Below are 13,998 nucleotides of genomic sequence, written 5' to 3'. Positions count from 1 at the left end.
TGCCCCCAGTGCCTCCGTCCTGTGTCCATAGTGCCCCCAGTGCCTCCTTCCCATGTCCATAGTGCCCCCAGTGCCTCCGTCCCGTGTCCTTTGTGCCCCCAGTGCCTCCTTCCCATGTCCTTAGTGCCCCCAGTACCTCTGTCCTGTGTCCATAGTGCCCCCAGTGCCTCCGTCCTGTGTCCATAGTGCCCCCAGTACCTCCGTCCTGTGTCCTTAGTGCCCCCTTCTCATGTCCTTAGTGCCCCCAGTGCCTCCGTCCTGTGTCCTTAGTGCCCCCAGTGCCTCCTTCTCATGTCCTTAGTGCCCCAGTGCCTCCGTCCTGTGTCCATAGTGCCCCCAGTGCCTCCTTCCCATGTCCATAGTGCCCCCAGTGCCTCCTTCCCATGTCCTTTGTGCCCCCAGTGCCTCCTTCCCATGTCCTTTGTGCCCCCAGTGCCTCCTTTCCATGTCCTTAGTGCCCCCAGTACCTCTGTCCTGTGTCCATATTGCCCCCAGTGCCTCCGTCCTATGTCCATAGTGCCCCCAGTGCCTCCGTCCTGTGTCCATAGTGCCCCAGTGCATCCTTCACGTGTCCATAGTGCCCCCAGTGCCTCTGTCCTGTGTCCTTAGTGCCCCCAGTGCCTCCTTCTCATGTCCTTAGTGCCTCCGTCCCGTGTCAATAATGCCCCCAGTGCCTCCGTCCTGTGTCCATAATGCCCGCAGTGCCCCCTTCCCGTGTCCTTAGTGCCCCCCGATGCCTCCTTCTTATGTCCCCCCACTACCTTCCAGATTTTGTCCACCCCCAAAGCCAGCCTGCCTGCCTGCCTGCCTATCTATCTCCCTCCCTCCCTACCGTGCTAAAGCCAGCTAGCTTGCCTGCCTACATTCTGCCCTCCCTGCTGCGGAAAAAAAAAATGCGCCTCTCTCCTTCCTTTCCCCCAGTCCGCGCTACTGCAATCTTACCTCCCCCCGCCGACAAGAAGTCTTTCCGACGTCAATTCTGACATTGGAGAGGACGTTCCGGACCAGCCAATCACTGCCTGGCTGGCCTGGAACGTCCTCTCCGACGTCAGAATTGACGTTGGAAAGACTTCTTGTCGTCGGGGGGAGGTAAGATTGCAGCAACGCGGGCCAGAGGAAAGGAAGGGCAGGAGGACCCGGACCTGGCCAGCTGTGCACCCCCCCAAGCCGTGAACCCGGGGCGGTTCGCCCCCCCCCCCCTTGGTATGCCACTGAGAGGGAACTCTCTAAAGTTAAAAGGGGATAGATTCTGTACAAACGTAAGGAAGTTCTTCTTCACTCAGAGCGTGGTAGAAAACTGGAACGCTCTTCCGGAGTCTGTTGTAGGGGAAAGCACCCTACAGGGATTCAAGAAAAGGTTAGATAAGTTCCTGCTGAACCAGAACATACGCAGATAAGCCTGGACTCAGGGCACTGGTCTCTGGGCACGATGGAACACTGATCTGACCCAGCAGTGGCAATTCTTATGTTCTTAATACTGTGCAGGTAAATTGTTAATAGCGATATAGCTATAGAACAGGAAATAACACCTAAAACTTTGAAATTAGAATTATATTTAGCAAACAGCTTTGTTTAATACTGCAGATGCCTTTATGGAGCGGTCCTTAATAAGGACAGAATATTTGTAACTATGTTATCAGTGAATACAGAAAGTAGTATCGTTAATAGAATATGTACAGCAGCATTCATCTAAGATGTCTTATTTTCTAAGGGGACTCAGGACAGAGTATATTCACTCGGGTACTTAAGCATTAGAAACTAACAGCATAGAATGGGTTAACGGCGTGGCATGTCACTGCTCTCTTTATCAAAACCCATAGGAAATGAAAAGCAGAAGTTACTTTCATTTCGGTATGTGGCACCTTGAAGTGACTTTCACAAAACATTTTTAATTATTATTACTATTTAGGGAGTGAGAGAATCATAAGAACCCCATTAAATGTATTCCAGCCATTATGGAGACATGAATAATGAGAGAAGAAACAGGAAATAATGTCAAACAATTTCACGGTAAAGAAATATAGCACTACAACTCCCAGCATTCCCCAAACACTGACACATACCTAATACTAGTTCCACTTTAGCAGATTCAACACAAAAACACACTACGTTTAAAACAAAATAAACCTTAGGCACGAATATACCTAAATGCAATATTCTGAAATCTGACCTTTTCCCCAACAGTTCATAAAATCTAAATGTGGATTGCAATTTTGTCACAAAGACGCATCAACCCGCCATATGAGAGTAGCAGAAAAAGAGGAAGTGGCTCATTTCCTCTGCAAACTTTGATAAAGACAGAGAAAAAGGGCTCCTAGGAGTTTGAAACCACTATGGTGAGTAGGAAAATTAGCAGTTTTAAAAATTGGTAACTATATTGAGCACTCATAAATGGAAATCCAAAAGCACTGAATCTGACGCATGGTCGTTCCTGTTTGCCACGTTACGCCATTATGGGTTTGAAGGCTTTTTTTAATGCTGTCTGTGCTCTTTGTGCTCATTTGGGTTAATGGGCTGCTCTCTGAATCTTTTGTGATCCAGCAGGGCACTCAACAGGGATGCCCTTTATCCCCCCTTTGGTCCGTGAGATTTTGCAGAATCCTGATATTAGTGGGGTTTCCATTGGCACTGTGGAATTTAAATTATTGGCTTATGAGATGACCTCCTCGTTCACCTTACTCGACCTGTCACGGCCTTGCCTTCTCTCTTGATGGTGATGGCTGAATATGGAGACTTTGCGGGGTTTCGGCTGAATCTTGATAAGTCTCTGGCCCTTCCTACGACTCTTGAGGTCCGTGATACTTGGCCGGGGGTCTTTCCGCTAAAATGGGCAGACCAAGCTTTACGTTATTTGGGTATACAACTTACTTCTTCGGTTTCTTCCCTTAAACAAGCTAACTTCCACCTGCTCTTTGAATCCACTCGTCAACGTCTCGATGGTTGTAAACTTTTTCCCCATTTGGTACATGGCCATATTCAGTGCTTTAATATGATCATTTTTTCCAAATGGCTTTATGTTATGCTGGAGCTACCTATTTGTCTTCTGCAAAAAGATCTTCGAGCATTATATCAGCTTTTATCTCGGTTTCTTTGGGGAGGGGGAACCTCGTCCGGCTTTTCGTTACCTGTTGGGGTCTTGGTCGAGGGGTGGCATGGGTGTTCCCAATATGCAAAAATATAATCAGGCCTGTTTACTTCGCTATCTTGGGGACTGGTTCTTAGACCAGCATGAATATTTTGATCACTGTGCAGCCCGAGATCGGGACTCAGCAGCACCCCTAGCGGTTAAACATAAGAAGTGCACTGACGTGTGACCCGGACTGGAGTCACCCTGCAGGATTGGAGTATTCATAGGAACTTAGCAAAAACACCACTCCAGTTGTATAATAATATGTTTTACTCCCAAAATAAAGTCAAGAATGGCACAAGGAAAATGGATAATGATCTTTGCAACAAGAATCAAAAGGCAAAAACAAAATACCAAAACAAAATAGTAGCTCAGGTTTCTTTCTTTCCAATAAAGAATAATAATGTTCCTGAGCTTTTGCTCTCCTCAGAGCTTATTAGCCTGAGGAGCTCTCAGCCTGCTCCCATGCAGGTTATAATACCAGCAATCAAGTTCTCTGCTCTATTATGTGCACAGTTCACAGTTCCCAAAACCGAAGCCTCCAGCAGCCTTTGGAGCACTGCTGGGAAATAAACAGTGTCCTAGGTTTGCCTTTCAAAACAGCTATCAAAATTCCCTCCCTGGGTGTTTGCAAACCTCACACAAAATAAACACTCTTAGCTTCAAATATTCAAACCCAAAATGCAGAGTTCAAAAATAGAAAGTCAAAACAAATTCCCAGTGTATAAAATCATTACTGGCACCTGGTAGTAACTCCAACCTCCATCGGTACAGGATCTTCACCAAATTCCACAGGTAGACTCTCTTGCAACTCCATAGCTGTTTCTTCATCCGGAAGTTGTAGATCCAGTGAGTCACCAGCCTCAATTACCTCCATGGGTGTATTGGTCTCACCTCTGCCTGGACCAGGGGGGTCATCCTGGGAGAGGAACCTTATCCTTCTCCCTAGCCTGCCTTACTGCTTGTTCCAAACTGCTGGCTTTTCTAGCAAAGGGACATGCCCTGATCTGGCTGAGTCAGCAGGTGCTTGCACAGCTCTTGGGCTCCCCCGGTGGTGATCTGAATATCTGCCACCAGGCAAGTTCTTGGGCTTACCAGCTCCCCCTAGTGGACAACCCATGAAAACACCATGACCAAAGCAGGACAGACCCTTCTTGGTCACAATATACTTGTTTTGATTATGAATTGGCCTTCTATTGCCCCTGGCATTTATCTTCCTTGTTGCATGTTCCTCGTGCGTCCCTCCCTTCTTACTTGAGCACTAGTCTTTTATTAGGCTCTTTACATGATATTTGGAGGGTTTTGGTGCTCAGATGGGGGGGGGGGGAGGTCAGGGATGTCTGATTTACTGCTCATTCAGGGGAATCTTCAGTTTTTGCTGGGCCAGACTTCTTTTTCCCTTTCAACGTTGGTTCCAGCTAGGACTGACCATGTTGGAATATGTTCTCACTCCTGATGACACGCTTCCTTCTTGGCGTACTTTCCAACTTCGCGAAGGTATTCTGGCTACTGATTATTTTGCTCATTTTCTTATTTATTTTTTTTTTTTTAGTTCAATATTTTTTATTGATTTTTTTGAAAAAATATAAGAAACAGTTCAAGTACATGGTATCAAAATATAAAACAAAACATTTAGTATAACTAATATTCAGTTACATTGTGCAATGTAGAATTGAATCGTTTTAAAAGATCTAAAGTACTAGGACTGTTCATGAAAAATTAGTAAAAGAAAAGATAAGAGGAAAGAGAAATTGAAGGAAGAAAAAGAAGAGGAAGAGGAAGAAGTCATTATGTCTGCTTTTGGAGGTGGAGGGTTTGCGGTTGGGTTTGGACCGTAAGATCCACATTTTTAAAAATCAATTTGAGGATGAGGCGCCTCTGTTTCTCAGCCTGTGCGAGACTCTGTACAGAAAGGCTATTCATCTAATTTATGTTTCTGGATTGGTCCGGGGAGGTCATCTGACGAGAACCAAGTGGAAGATACCTAATTATTATTAGTCTGTGCTAGGATGTGAGGAAGCTTGCATCTTATCATAGGTTACTTTGCATCTTCTATAATAATTAAGACCTGAAAAGTTACCTCTTGTGACTCTCTGCCTGAGAGAGAGAACCGGACTTTTATACATCTGGATTCCATCACATAAAGGAAACCTAATTGCTGCCAACCTAATTTACAGCTGTTCCAGTGACTAACGGACTCTTGTTCCTGTACCAAAAAGCATTCTTATCTTCAGTGCTTTGTTGGGGGGGGGAGGTCTTATACTTTGTTTCTTGGGGCTCATCAGAGTCCAGGGCCCTGATTGTCATATTTTCAATTTGGTCCTGTTCAGATCTCTTCCTCTTAGGGGGGATGAAACGCTTGATCTTTTCTTGTATATATTGGGGGGGGGGAGCTTGGGCTTGGGGGATACTTGTTCTCTGCCTTGGAACAAATTTTGTACTTCCTACTGTGTTCTTTGGTTTTCTCTTTTGGCTTATTCCATATACTGTGTTTTGCACTCCTATGCTGGGGAGAGGGCTAGGGAGAACAGAGTTTTGTTTTGTTTTTAATTTTCTGTCCTCTGGGAGGGTTATTGAGGAGGGTGTTGTTGTTGTATATGGCATGAAACATTTTTGAACATGTACTATATCGTCTGTTGCATTTTTTCCTGTTTTTCTAGTTGTTCAATAAAAAATTGTTTCCACTAAAAATGACTGGCTGTATGGTGGTAGCCCTGAAAAGTGAACAAATATTGATTGTTAGCAAGGAAGAAAAAGTATTGGGGGGTGCTCATGTCATGTCAGGAAACCTAGCAAGAAGATCTATATCAGGGGTGCTCAATATGTTTATTGCGATTGACTGGTAGATCAGGAAGGCAACGCGAGTTGATCACGGAGCCCATCCCGGGTTCCGTGATAGACTCGTGTTGCCATCCTGATATACCAGGCTGATCAGCCTTCCTCTCCCCGACGTCCCCCACCACTCTCCCTGGGAAGCGTCACACCGACCAGCATTCCGCTCCCCAATGGCTGGCCCGGAACTCCTCTCCGATGTCGGGGAACGGAATGCTGGTCAAGTGCAATGCTTCTACAGGGAGAGCTTGGGGCTGTGGTGGCTTGGGGGCCTGTTCCCCGATGGCAGCAGTGGAAAACCTAGTGGCTTGGTGGAGGGCAAGGAGGTAGAAAGAAGGGGGGGCAAGGAAACAAAGAAAGAAGGGGAACAGAAAGAAAGGGGGCATGGAGAGAGAGAGAAAGAAAGGGAGGCAGGGAGACAGAAAGAAAGAAGGGGGCAGGGAGAAAGAAAGTTGGGTGAGAGACTGAGGTCTGGAGTTTTTAGCGCAGGGAGCTGCGCAGAATGCCCCGCGCTGCTCTCAACGCTCATAGTTTCCCTGCACTAAAAACTGCTATTGCGGTTTAGTAAAAGGGGATATAAATTCTCAAAACGGACACATTATGCTTCCTCTCCACATTATGCTTCCTCCCCAGACTGTTCTTCCTCATTCTCCTCCTGCTTTAGGACAAACTCACTTTCTGTTTCCCGGCACTACTCTCTCCACTCCACAGGCTCTTCTTCCTTCTTCTCCTGCTTTAGGACAATCCCATTTTCTGCTTCCTGGCACTGCTCCATCCACTCCTCAGGCTCTTCTTCCTCATTCTCCTCCTGCTTTACGACAATCTCACTATTTGCTTCCTGGCACTGCTCCATCCACTCCCCAGGCTCTTCTTCCTCATTCTCCTCCTGCTTTAGAACAATCTCACTATTTGCTTCCTGGCACTGCTCCATCCACTCCCCAGGCTCTTCTTCCTCATTCACCTCCTGCTTTAGGACAATCTCACTTTCTGCTTCCTGGCACTGCTCCCTCCACTCCCCAGGCTCTTCTTCCTCATTCTCCTCCTGCTTTAGGACAATCTCACGTTCTGCTTCCTGGCACTGCTCCCTCCACTCCCCAGGCTCTTCTTCCTCATTCTCCTCCTGCTTTAGGACAATCTCACGTTCTGCTTCCTGGCACTGCTCCCTCCACTCCCCAGGCTCTTCTTCCTCATTCTCCTCCTGCTTTAGGACACTCTCATTTTTTGCTTCCTGGCATTTCTATACATTTTCTTTCCTCCCTGCCCTTTCTTTCCGCACAGATTTTGCATAATCTTACTCCTGGGAGCATTTCATCTTGATCCTGGGCAACTCACTTAACCCTCCATTGTCCCAGGTAGAAAAACTTAGATTGGGAGCCCCCTAGGGACAGAGAAAGTACCTGCTGTGGAAATGATAAGTAGTATTTGTAGCCAAGTCAGCACAACAGAGAAGCAGGATCTGGCATACAGCTGCTCTCCTCTTAATCCTCCAGTTGTGCAGAGCATTAGAAAAGAAGGGGCCTGAGGGACAATGAATGGAATACGTCGGGTAATGCTTTGGGAGGGCAAGTGCTTGCTAGGTGAGAAGTGAGAAGTGAGAGGATGAAAGAGTGGGACATCACCATTTTGATGATGTCACCTAGGATGGAGTAGGCATATTTCCCTCCCTGATGGCTAGCACGTATGTTAGGGATGGGAGGGAGGGTGGGCCACTATTACCACTAGTCAGTCAGGGTGGACTTTGGGGGGGGGGGGAGGGGTCTGGCCTAGCCACCAGGGCTTTGTCTGTGGGTTTTTGGGGAGAATATGGTCGGGGTCTACTAGTCCAGCAGGGTCTCTTGTGAGGGGACAGAGAGGGTCCATAAGACCAGCAAGGATTTTCTGAGAGGGTCAGGGAATGTTCACCAGACTGCCAAGAATACTGTTTTAAAGGTGCTCAGGATATTTCAATTATTTCCAAGTCACTGCATTGTGACTGACTTTCCATAGTACAAGTTCTGCTTTTCAGTGCTTATCTGTGAGCAGCATTGCTGTTAGGACATTTCCATGTAATGCTTAGATGTTCTCAGCAAGCAGCTGTGGTCAGAGAGGAAGTTTTATAGAATCATAGGATCCATTTTGTGCTAGAATCCATTTTGTGCTTGGCCTGTTTTCCCTACTAGGGCCATTGTCCCTTAGTCCTGTATGCAGGGCCTCCGCAGACGGGTCCCCCGAGAGATCTCTCAAATACGAACAAAAAGAGCCTACAAACAAATCAGAATTTAAAACAAAACTGTACAGTTACAAAGCCAAAGCAAAGGCATGAGGGAGGTCACATATCAGAAGAGTACATCCAGCTGAAATCTAATGCGTTCAGAGTGTTTCCCTGTGTCCCTGAGTGAGTTTCTGGTTTTATTTCAGATGCGGGTCATGTTTGAAGACGTCTTTATCTCCTTCTCCCAAGAGGAGTGGCAGTATTTAGATGAAGAGCAGAAGGAGCTTTACAAGGAGGTGATGAAGGAAAATTATGAGATCCTCATGTCTCTAGGTAAGGATTGCATTATCTGCATTTACTGAAGGTTGTTTGTGACTTTTTCACTGAGTCCAGATCTTGTATTTAACTTTGCCCGAGTCGGTACCTGAGATTGGTTCTGTGGTATTTTCACTTGAGACCAGCCTTTGCCAGTCAAATCTGAGCATTTAGACGCGTTTATAGTGAGAGCAGGAGACTTCAAACAGATTTTCTGCTATTCCCCATATTAAAATCCTTACTCGGGCAAGCTCCTATGCCCTGGGCTGCTAGAACATGGTCTTCCACTCAGCATGTAATCTTTGAGGTTTCAAGCTGTGATCCTTGCTGGGCTTCCAGAGCTCAGGTTGAGCATGGGGCAAAGAATCTGGCCTGGAATCTATGAGCGCCAGAGGAAGGGCTGCAGTGCCAAAGGGGAAGAGGAACCAGTCCCGGAAAACAGGAATGTGCCTGGAGCCAGGGCGAGCAGAGATCCAAGTCAATGGGAAGTCACAAATTGAAGATGAGTTAAACCTTCTTGTAGAGGAGAGGGAGAAGGGATAATCAATAAAAGGGACTGGTGAGCCAAACCTACATCGAACAGCAGCTGGCTAGGGATTGGAGAGAAACTGAAGGCTGGGTCAAGGGAAAATGAAAAGCAGAACAGGCTGAGAAGATTGAGAGAGTTGAGCAGGGCCCTGCCCCCAAATAGAGAGTGGGACACAAGAACATAAGCAATGCCTCCGCTGGGTCAGACCTGAGGTCCATCGTGCCCAGCAGTCCGCTCACGCGGCGGCTCAACAGGTCCAAGACCTGTGCAGTAATCCCCTATCTATATCCCTCTATACCCTTTTCCAGCAGGAAATTGTCCAATCCTTTCTTGAACCCCAGTACCGTACTCTGCCCTATTACACCCTCTGGAAGTGCATTCCAGGTGTCCACCACACATTGGGTAAAGAAGAACTTCCTAGCATTCGTTTCTGAATGCCCTCTTGTTCTTTTATTATTCGAAAGTTTGAAGAATCTGTCCCTCTCTATTCTCTCTATGCCCTTCATGATCTTGTAAGTCTCTATCATATCCCCTCTAAGTCTCCTCTTCTCCAGGAAAAAGAGACCCAGTTTCTCCAATCTCTCAGTGTATGAAAGGTTTTCCATCCCCTTTATTAGACGCGTCGCTCTCCTCTGAACCCTCTCGAGTAACACTGTAGGGTCATGAAATGGTTAAATGTTGTTTGAAATACTGCTCTGGCCTATATAGCTGGAAACAGTGTACAATCTGCTGACATCATCTGCCTGAAATGTATGTCCCTGCCTTACCACATTGTAAGCTAAATAGATAAGAGTTTGAGCCATGATGTACCCTGCCTCCTAAACATGTAACAGTTAGAACTGCAAGGCTTAGATAAGCAGATAAATGAACTAGCTTCCTATAGGACTATAAGTTGTACCCCTGAACCTATCGCAAGTGCTGGCTTAGGACCAATAATAATTGTAGAAAAGTTATAGAAGTAACAAATGAGAAGTTGTAGATTTTGCATATATTAGTTTGCATATGTTTAGTGAAAAGGGCATAAAAGTCTGTGCATTTCCTGTTTCTGGCACTCTTGTAAGCAGGCTGCTCACTGCATAAGAGTCCGGCATGCTGTAAATAAAACTCTTGTACTTTCTTCACGCCTCTGACTTTGTGTGTCCAAGTGACCTTTCAACGTCATATCCTTCTTAAGGTACGGCAACCAATATTGGACACAGTACTCCAGATACGGATGCACCATCGCCCGATACAATGGCAGGATAACTTCTTTTGTTCTGGTAGTAATAACCTTCTTGATTATACCTAGCATTCTATTCGCTCTCTTAGCAGCCTCTGCGCACTGTGCCGTCGGCTTCATTGCCATGTCCACCATTACCCCTAAGTCCCTTTCTTGGGTACTCTCCTTCAATAACATCCCTCCCATCGTATAGCTGTACCTCGGGTTTCTGCTTCCCACATGTAGTACTTTACATTTCTCAACGTTGCCATCTCGTCGCCCATTCCCCTAGTTTGTTCAAGTCCCTCTGCAATTCTTTGCAGTCCTCTTTAGTCCGAGCTCCACTAAATAGTTTGGTGTTGTCCGTGAATTTTATTATCTCACACTTCGTCCCTGTTTCTAGATCATTTATAAATATATTAAATAGCAGCGGCCCGAGCACCGAGCCCTGCGGAACACCACTCGTGACCCTCCTCCAGTCCGAGTAGTGGCCCTTCACTCCTACCCTCTGTTTCCTACCCGCCAACCAGTTTCTAATCCATCTATGTACGTCTCCTTCCACCCCATGGTTCTTCAGTTTCCGAAGTAGGCTTTCATGGGGTACCTTGTCAAAGGCTTTTTGGAAATCTAGATATATGGGGTCTCCTCGTTTATTAATTCCTTCAAAGAAGTGCAATAAGTTCGTTAGGCACGATCTCCCCTTGCAGAAACCATGTTGGCTGGTTATCAGAAGTTTGTTTCTTTCAAAATGTTCGATGTCTTTTATCAGTGCTTCCGCCATTTTCCCCGGAACCGAGGTCAGACTCACCGGTCTGTACTCTGTAGTTTCCCGGGTCACCTCTTGATCCCTTTTTTTGTATAAACTGTTTATTCACAAGAGAAAATACACGCAATAAATAGAAATCACATTTTCCAATACAAAATTAGTAGCAAACAACCCACAGAAGAACCCGAAATTGAATAGAAGGGGAGTCCAAGCCTGTGGTCTGATAGCCTGGACCCCGCCAATCCATACCCCAAAAGCACCCCGCCCACCCACCCCCAACTCAAAGACCCCCCTACCACCCCCACCCCTCAAAGCCCACCCTCACCCACTGGCAAAGAAGGGACAACGGGCTTCCGCAATCGATTGACCACCTGGCTTTTTATCAGAGGGGGTAAAGTGTCCAAATAGGAAGCCCAAATGGACAGAAAAAGCTTACTCCGAGAACGAGAAAACCGAGCGGACATGGACTCCCAGACCATTAAAAGATGAAATTTATTGTGCCAATACCAGATAGTGGGTGGGGAGTCCTGGAGCCAATGATTAAGAATGCATTTCTTCCCCACAATATAACCCTTACGAATAAGCAGACTATCGCCTGCAGAAAGTCCACCCAGATGGCCATCAGCCAAAAAAATAATCCCTTCCACCGTCGAGGGGAGTGGATAACCCACCAAAGATTCTAAATAACACCTGACCTCCAGCCAAAAGGCTCTTGATCCCTTTTTAAAGATGGGCGTAACATTGGCTATCTACCAATCCTCCGGGATCACGCCTATTTTCAGGGATATATTGCAAATTTGCTGCAGTAGTTCAGCTATTTCCTCCTTTAGTTCCTTCAGAACCCTTGGATGGATTCTATCCGGACCCGGGGATTTGTCAGTTTTTAATTTTTCTAGCTGCCTGCGTACGTCTTCAAGGCTCACTTCCATGGATGTTAACTTTTCTGCTTGAACTCCATTGAAGAATTGCTCAGGTTCCAGTATGTTGGTTGTGTCTTCATTTGTAAATACAGACGAAAAGAACATGTTAAGTCTTTCCGCGACTTCTTTCTCCTCCTTCACCCCTCCCTTTCTTTCTCCATCATCCAACAGTCCCACCTCCTCCCTAGCCGGCTGCTTCCCTTTAACATATCTAAAGAACGGTTTGAAATTTCGTGCTTCCTTGGCTAGTCTCTCTTCATACTCTCTTTTGGCTTTTCGAACCACACGGTGACATTCTTTTTGATACTTCCTGTGCTCATTCCAGTTCCCCTCAGTTTTGTCCTTTTTCCATTTCCTGAATGAATTTTTCTTATTGCCTATCGATTCCTTCACTATTTTAGTTATCCATGCCGGGTCTTTTGTTCGACTCCTTTTGCACCCCTTTCTGAATCTGGGGATATACAGATTTTGCGCCTCGCTCACCGTGTCCTTGAAAAAAGACCAGGCATGTTCTACCATTTGCCATTTCTTGGAAGTGTTCCTAAGTTTCTTCCTTACCATTTCCCTCATTGCTTCGTAGTTTCCTTTCCTGAAGTTGAAAGTCGTCGCTATGGTTCTCTTTCCTTTCGGTATTCTTACCTCAACCTTGAACTTGATCATATTATGATCGCTGTTTCCCAACGGTCCCACTACTTCCACTTCCTTTGCAGGTCCCCTTAACCCATTTAGGATTAGATCCGGAGTGGCATTTCCTCTCGTCGGTTCTCTAACAAGCTGCTCCATGAAACAATCTTGTATAGCCTCCAGGAATTCTGTCTCCCTAGCGCTTTTTGAGCTTCCAAGACTTCAGTCTATCTCGGGATAGTTGAAGTCTCCCATAATAACCGTGTTACCGCTTTTGCATTCTCGCTTCATCTCGGCTTCCATTTCTTCATAGATATCTCCGGTTTGCCCGGGTGGACGATAGTATAGCCCATTTTTATTTCAGGCCCTTTCCTTCCCGGTATTTTAACCCATAACGATTCCAGCTTGTCGATTGTATGCTTTTTTTTTTTGTATAGGGCTATTCCACCTCCGGATGGAAGAAAACATAGGTAGGCAGGTAAAGAAAGGGGAGAAATCCTTTTTCAAATACGTTAGCGACAGGAAGAAGAACACAAGCGGCATTGGGCACCTAAAAACACCTGACGGTAACTTTACAGACCCAGATTCAGACAAAGCAGAATTACTCAATAACTACTTCTGCTCGGTTCTACACCTGCGAAGCGCCAGGATCCGGTCCTCAGCTACAGACAAGGGGGGTTCGGAAGACCCATTCCAGGACATGGAATTTACTGCAAGCGAAGTCCACCGTGAGCTATCAAAAATAAACGTGAACAAAGCTATGGGCCCGGACAATCTACACCCTAGAGTACTTCGAGAATTGAGTGATGTCCTGTTAGAGCCATTGGCCGTGCTCTTCAATCTTTCCATGAGCAAGGGAAAAGTACCCCTAGACTGGAAAATTGCAAATGTTATCCCGCTCCACAAAAAGGGAGGTGGGTCGGAGCCTGAAAATTATAGACCGGTGAGTCTCATATCAATAGTGAGTAAACTCATGGAAAAATTGATTAAGAACAGATTAGACACGTTCATGGATGATGAAAAATTAAGAGATCCCCACCAGCATGGCTTTACAACGGGAAGGTCTTGTCAATCCAATCTGATAAGCTTCTTTGATTGGGTAACAAAAAAACTGGATGAGGGTGAGTCCCTGGACATAGTATATTTGGACTTTAGTAAGGCTTTTGATAGTGTTCCACACCGAAGGTTATTAAATAAGATGAACTCGCTAGGATAGGAGAAACACTGACAGCATGGGTACAAGACTGGCTTAGCGGAAGGCTTCAAAGAGTGGTGGTAAATGGTATCCCCTCAAAAACGTCGAGAGTGATCAGCGGAGTGCCGCAGGGCTCGGTCTTGGGCCCGATGCTATTTAATATCTTTGTTGGGGATCTGACTCAGGGACTCCGAGGCAAAATTACACTATTTGCCGACGATGCTAAACTATGCAGCGTTGTGGGCAGGGCCTCAGAACCTGATAGTGCAACCACAGATGAAATTTAATGTGGACAAATGCA

General features: G+C 46.1%; 2 protein-coding genes across 4 annotated transcripts in view; one reads left to right on the top strand and one right to left on the bottom strand.

Annotated features, from left to right (window-relative positions):
• The window catches only part of LOC117354717 (zinc finger protein 850-like), a 948,741-nt gene that overhangs the window by 177,356 nt on the left and 757,387 nt on the right, over positions 1 to 13,998 (bottom strand). The gene's annotated exons all lie outside the window — the stretch shown is intronic.
• Positions 2,305 to 13,998, top strand: part of LOC117354733 (oocyte zinc finger protein XlCOF6-like) — a 44,800-nt gene continuing 33,106 nt past the window's right edge. The window contains exons 1-2 of the mRNA XM_033932673.1: positions 2,305 to 2,336; positions 8,357 to 8,483. Of these exons, the coding sequence (XP_033788564.1) occupies positions 2,334 to 2,336; positions 8,357 to 8,483 (130 nt within the window). The 5' untranslated portion in view covers positions 2,305 to 2,333. The remainder of the gene's footprint in view (positions 2,337 to 8,356; positions 8,484 to 13,998) is intronic.

Source organism: Geotrypetes seraphini, chromosome 2, assembly GCF_902459505.1.
Source record: "Geotrypetes seraphini chromosome 2, aGeoSer1.1, whole genome shotgun sequence".
NCBI lineage: Eukaryota > Metazoa > Chordata > Amphibia > Gymnophiona > Dermophiidae > Geotrypetes > Geotrypetes seraphini.
The sequence above is the reverse complement of the archived record's forward strand: the minus strand, read 5'-3'. Positions and strand labels throughout refer to the sequence as shown.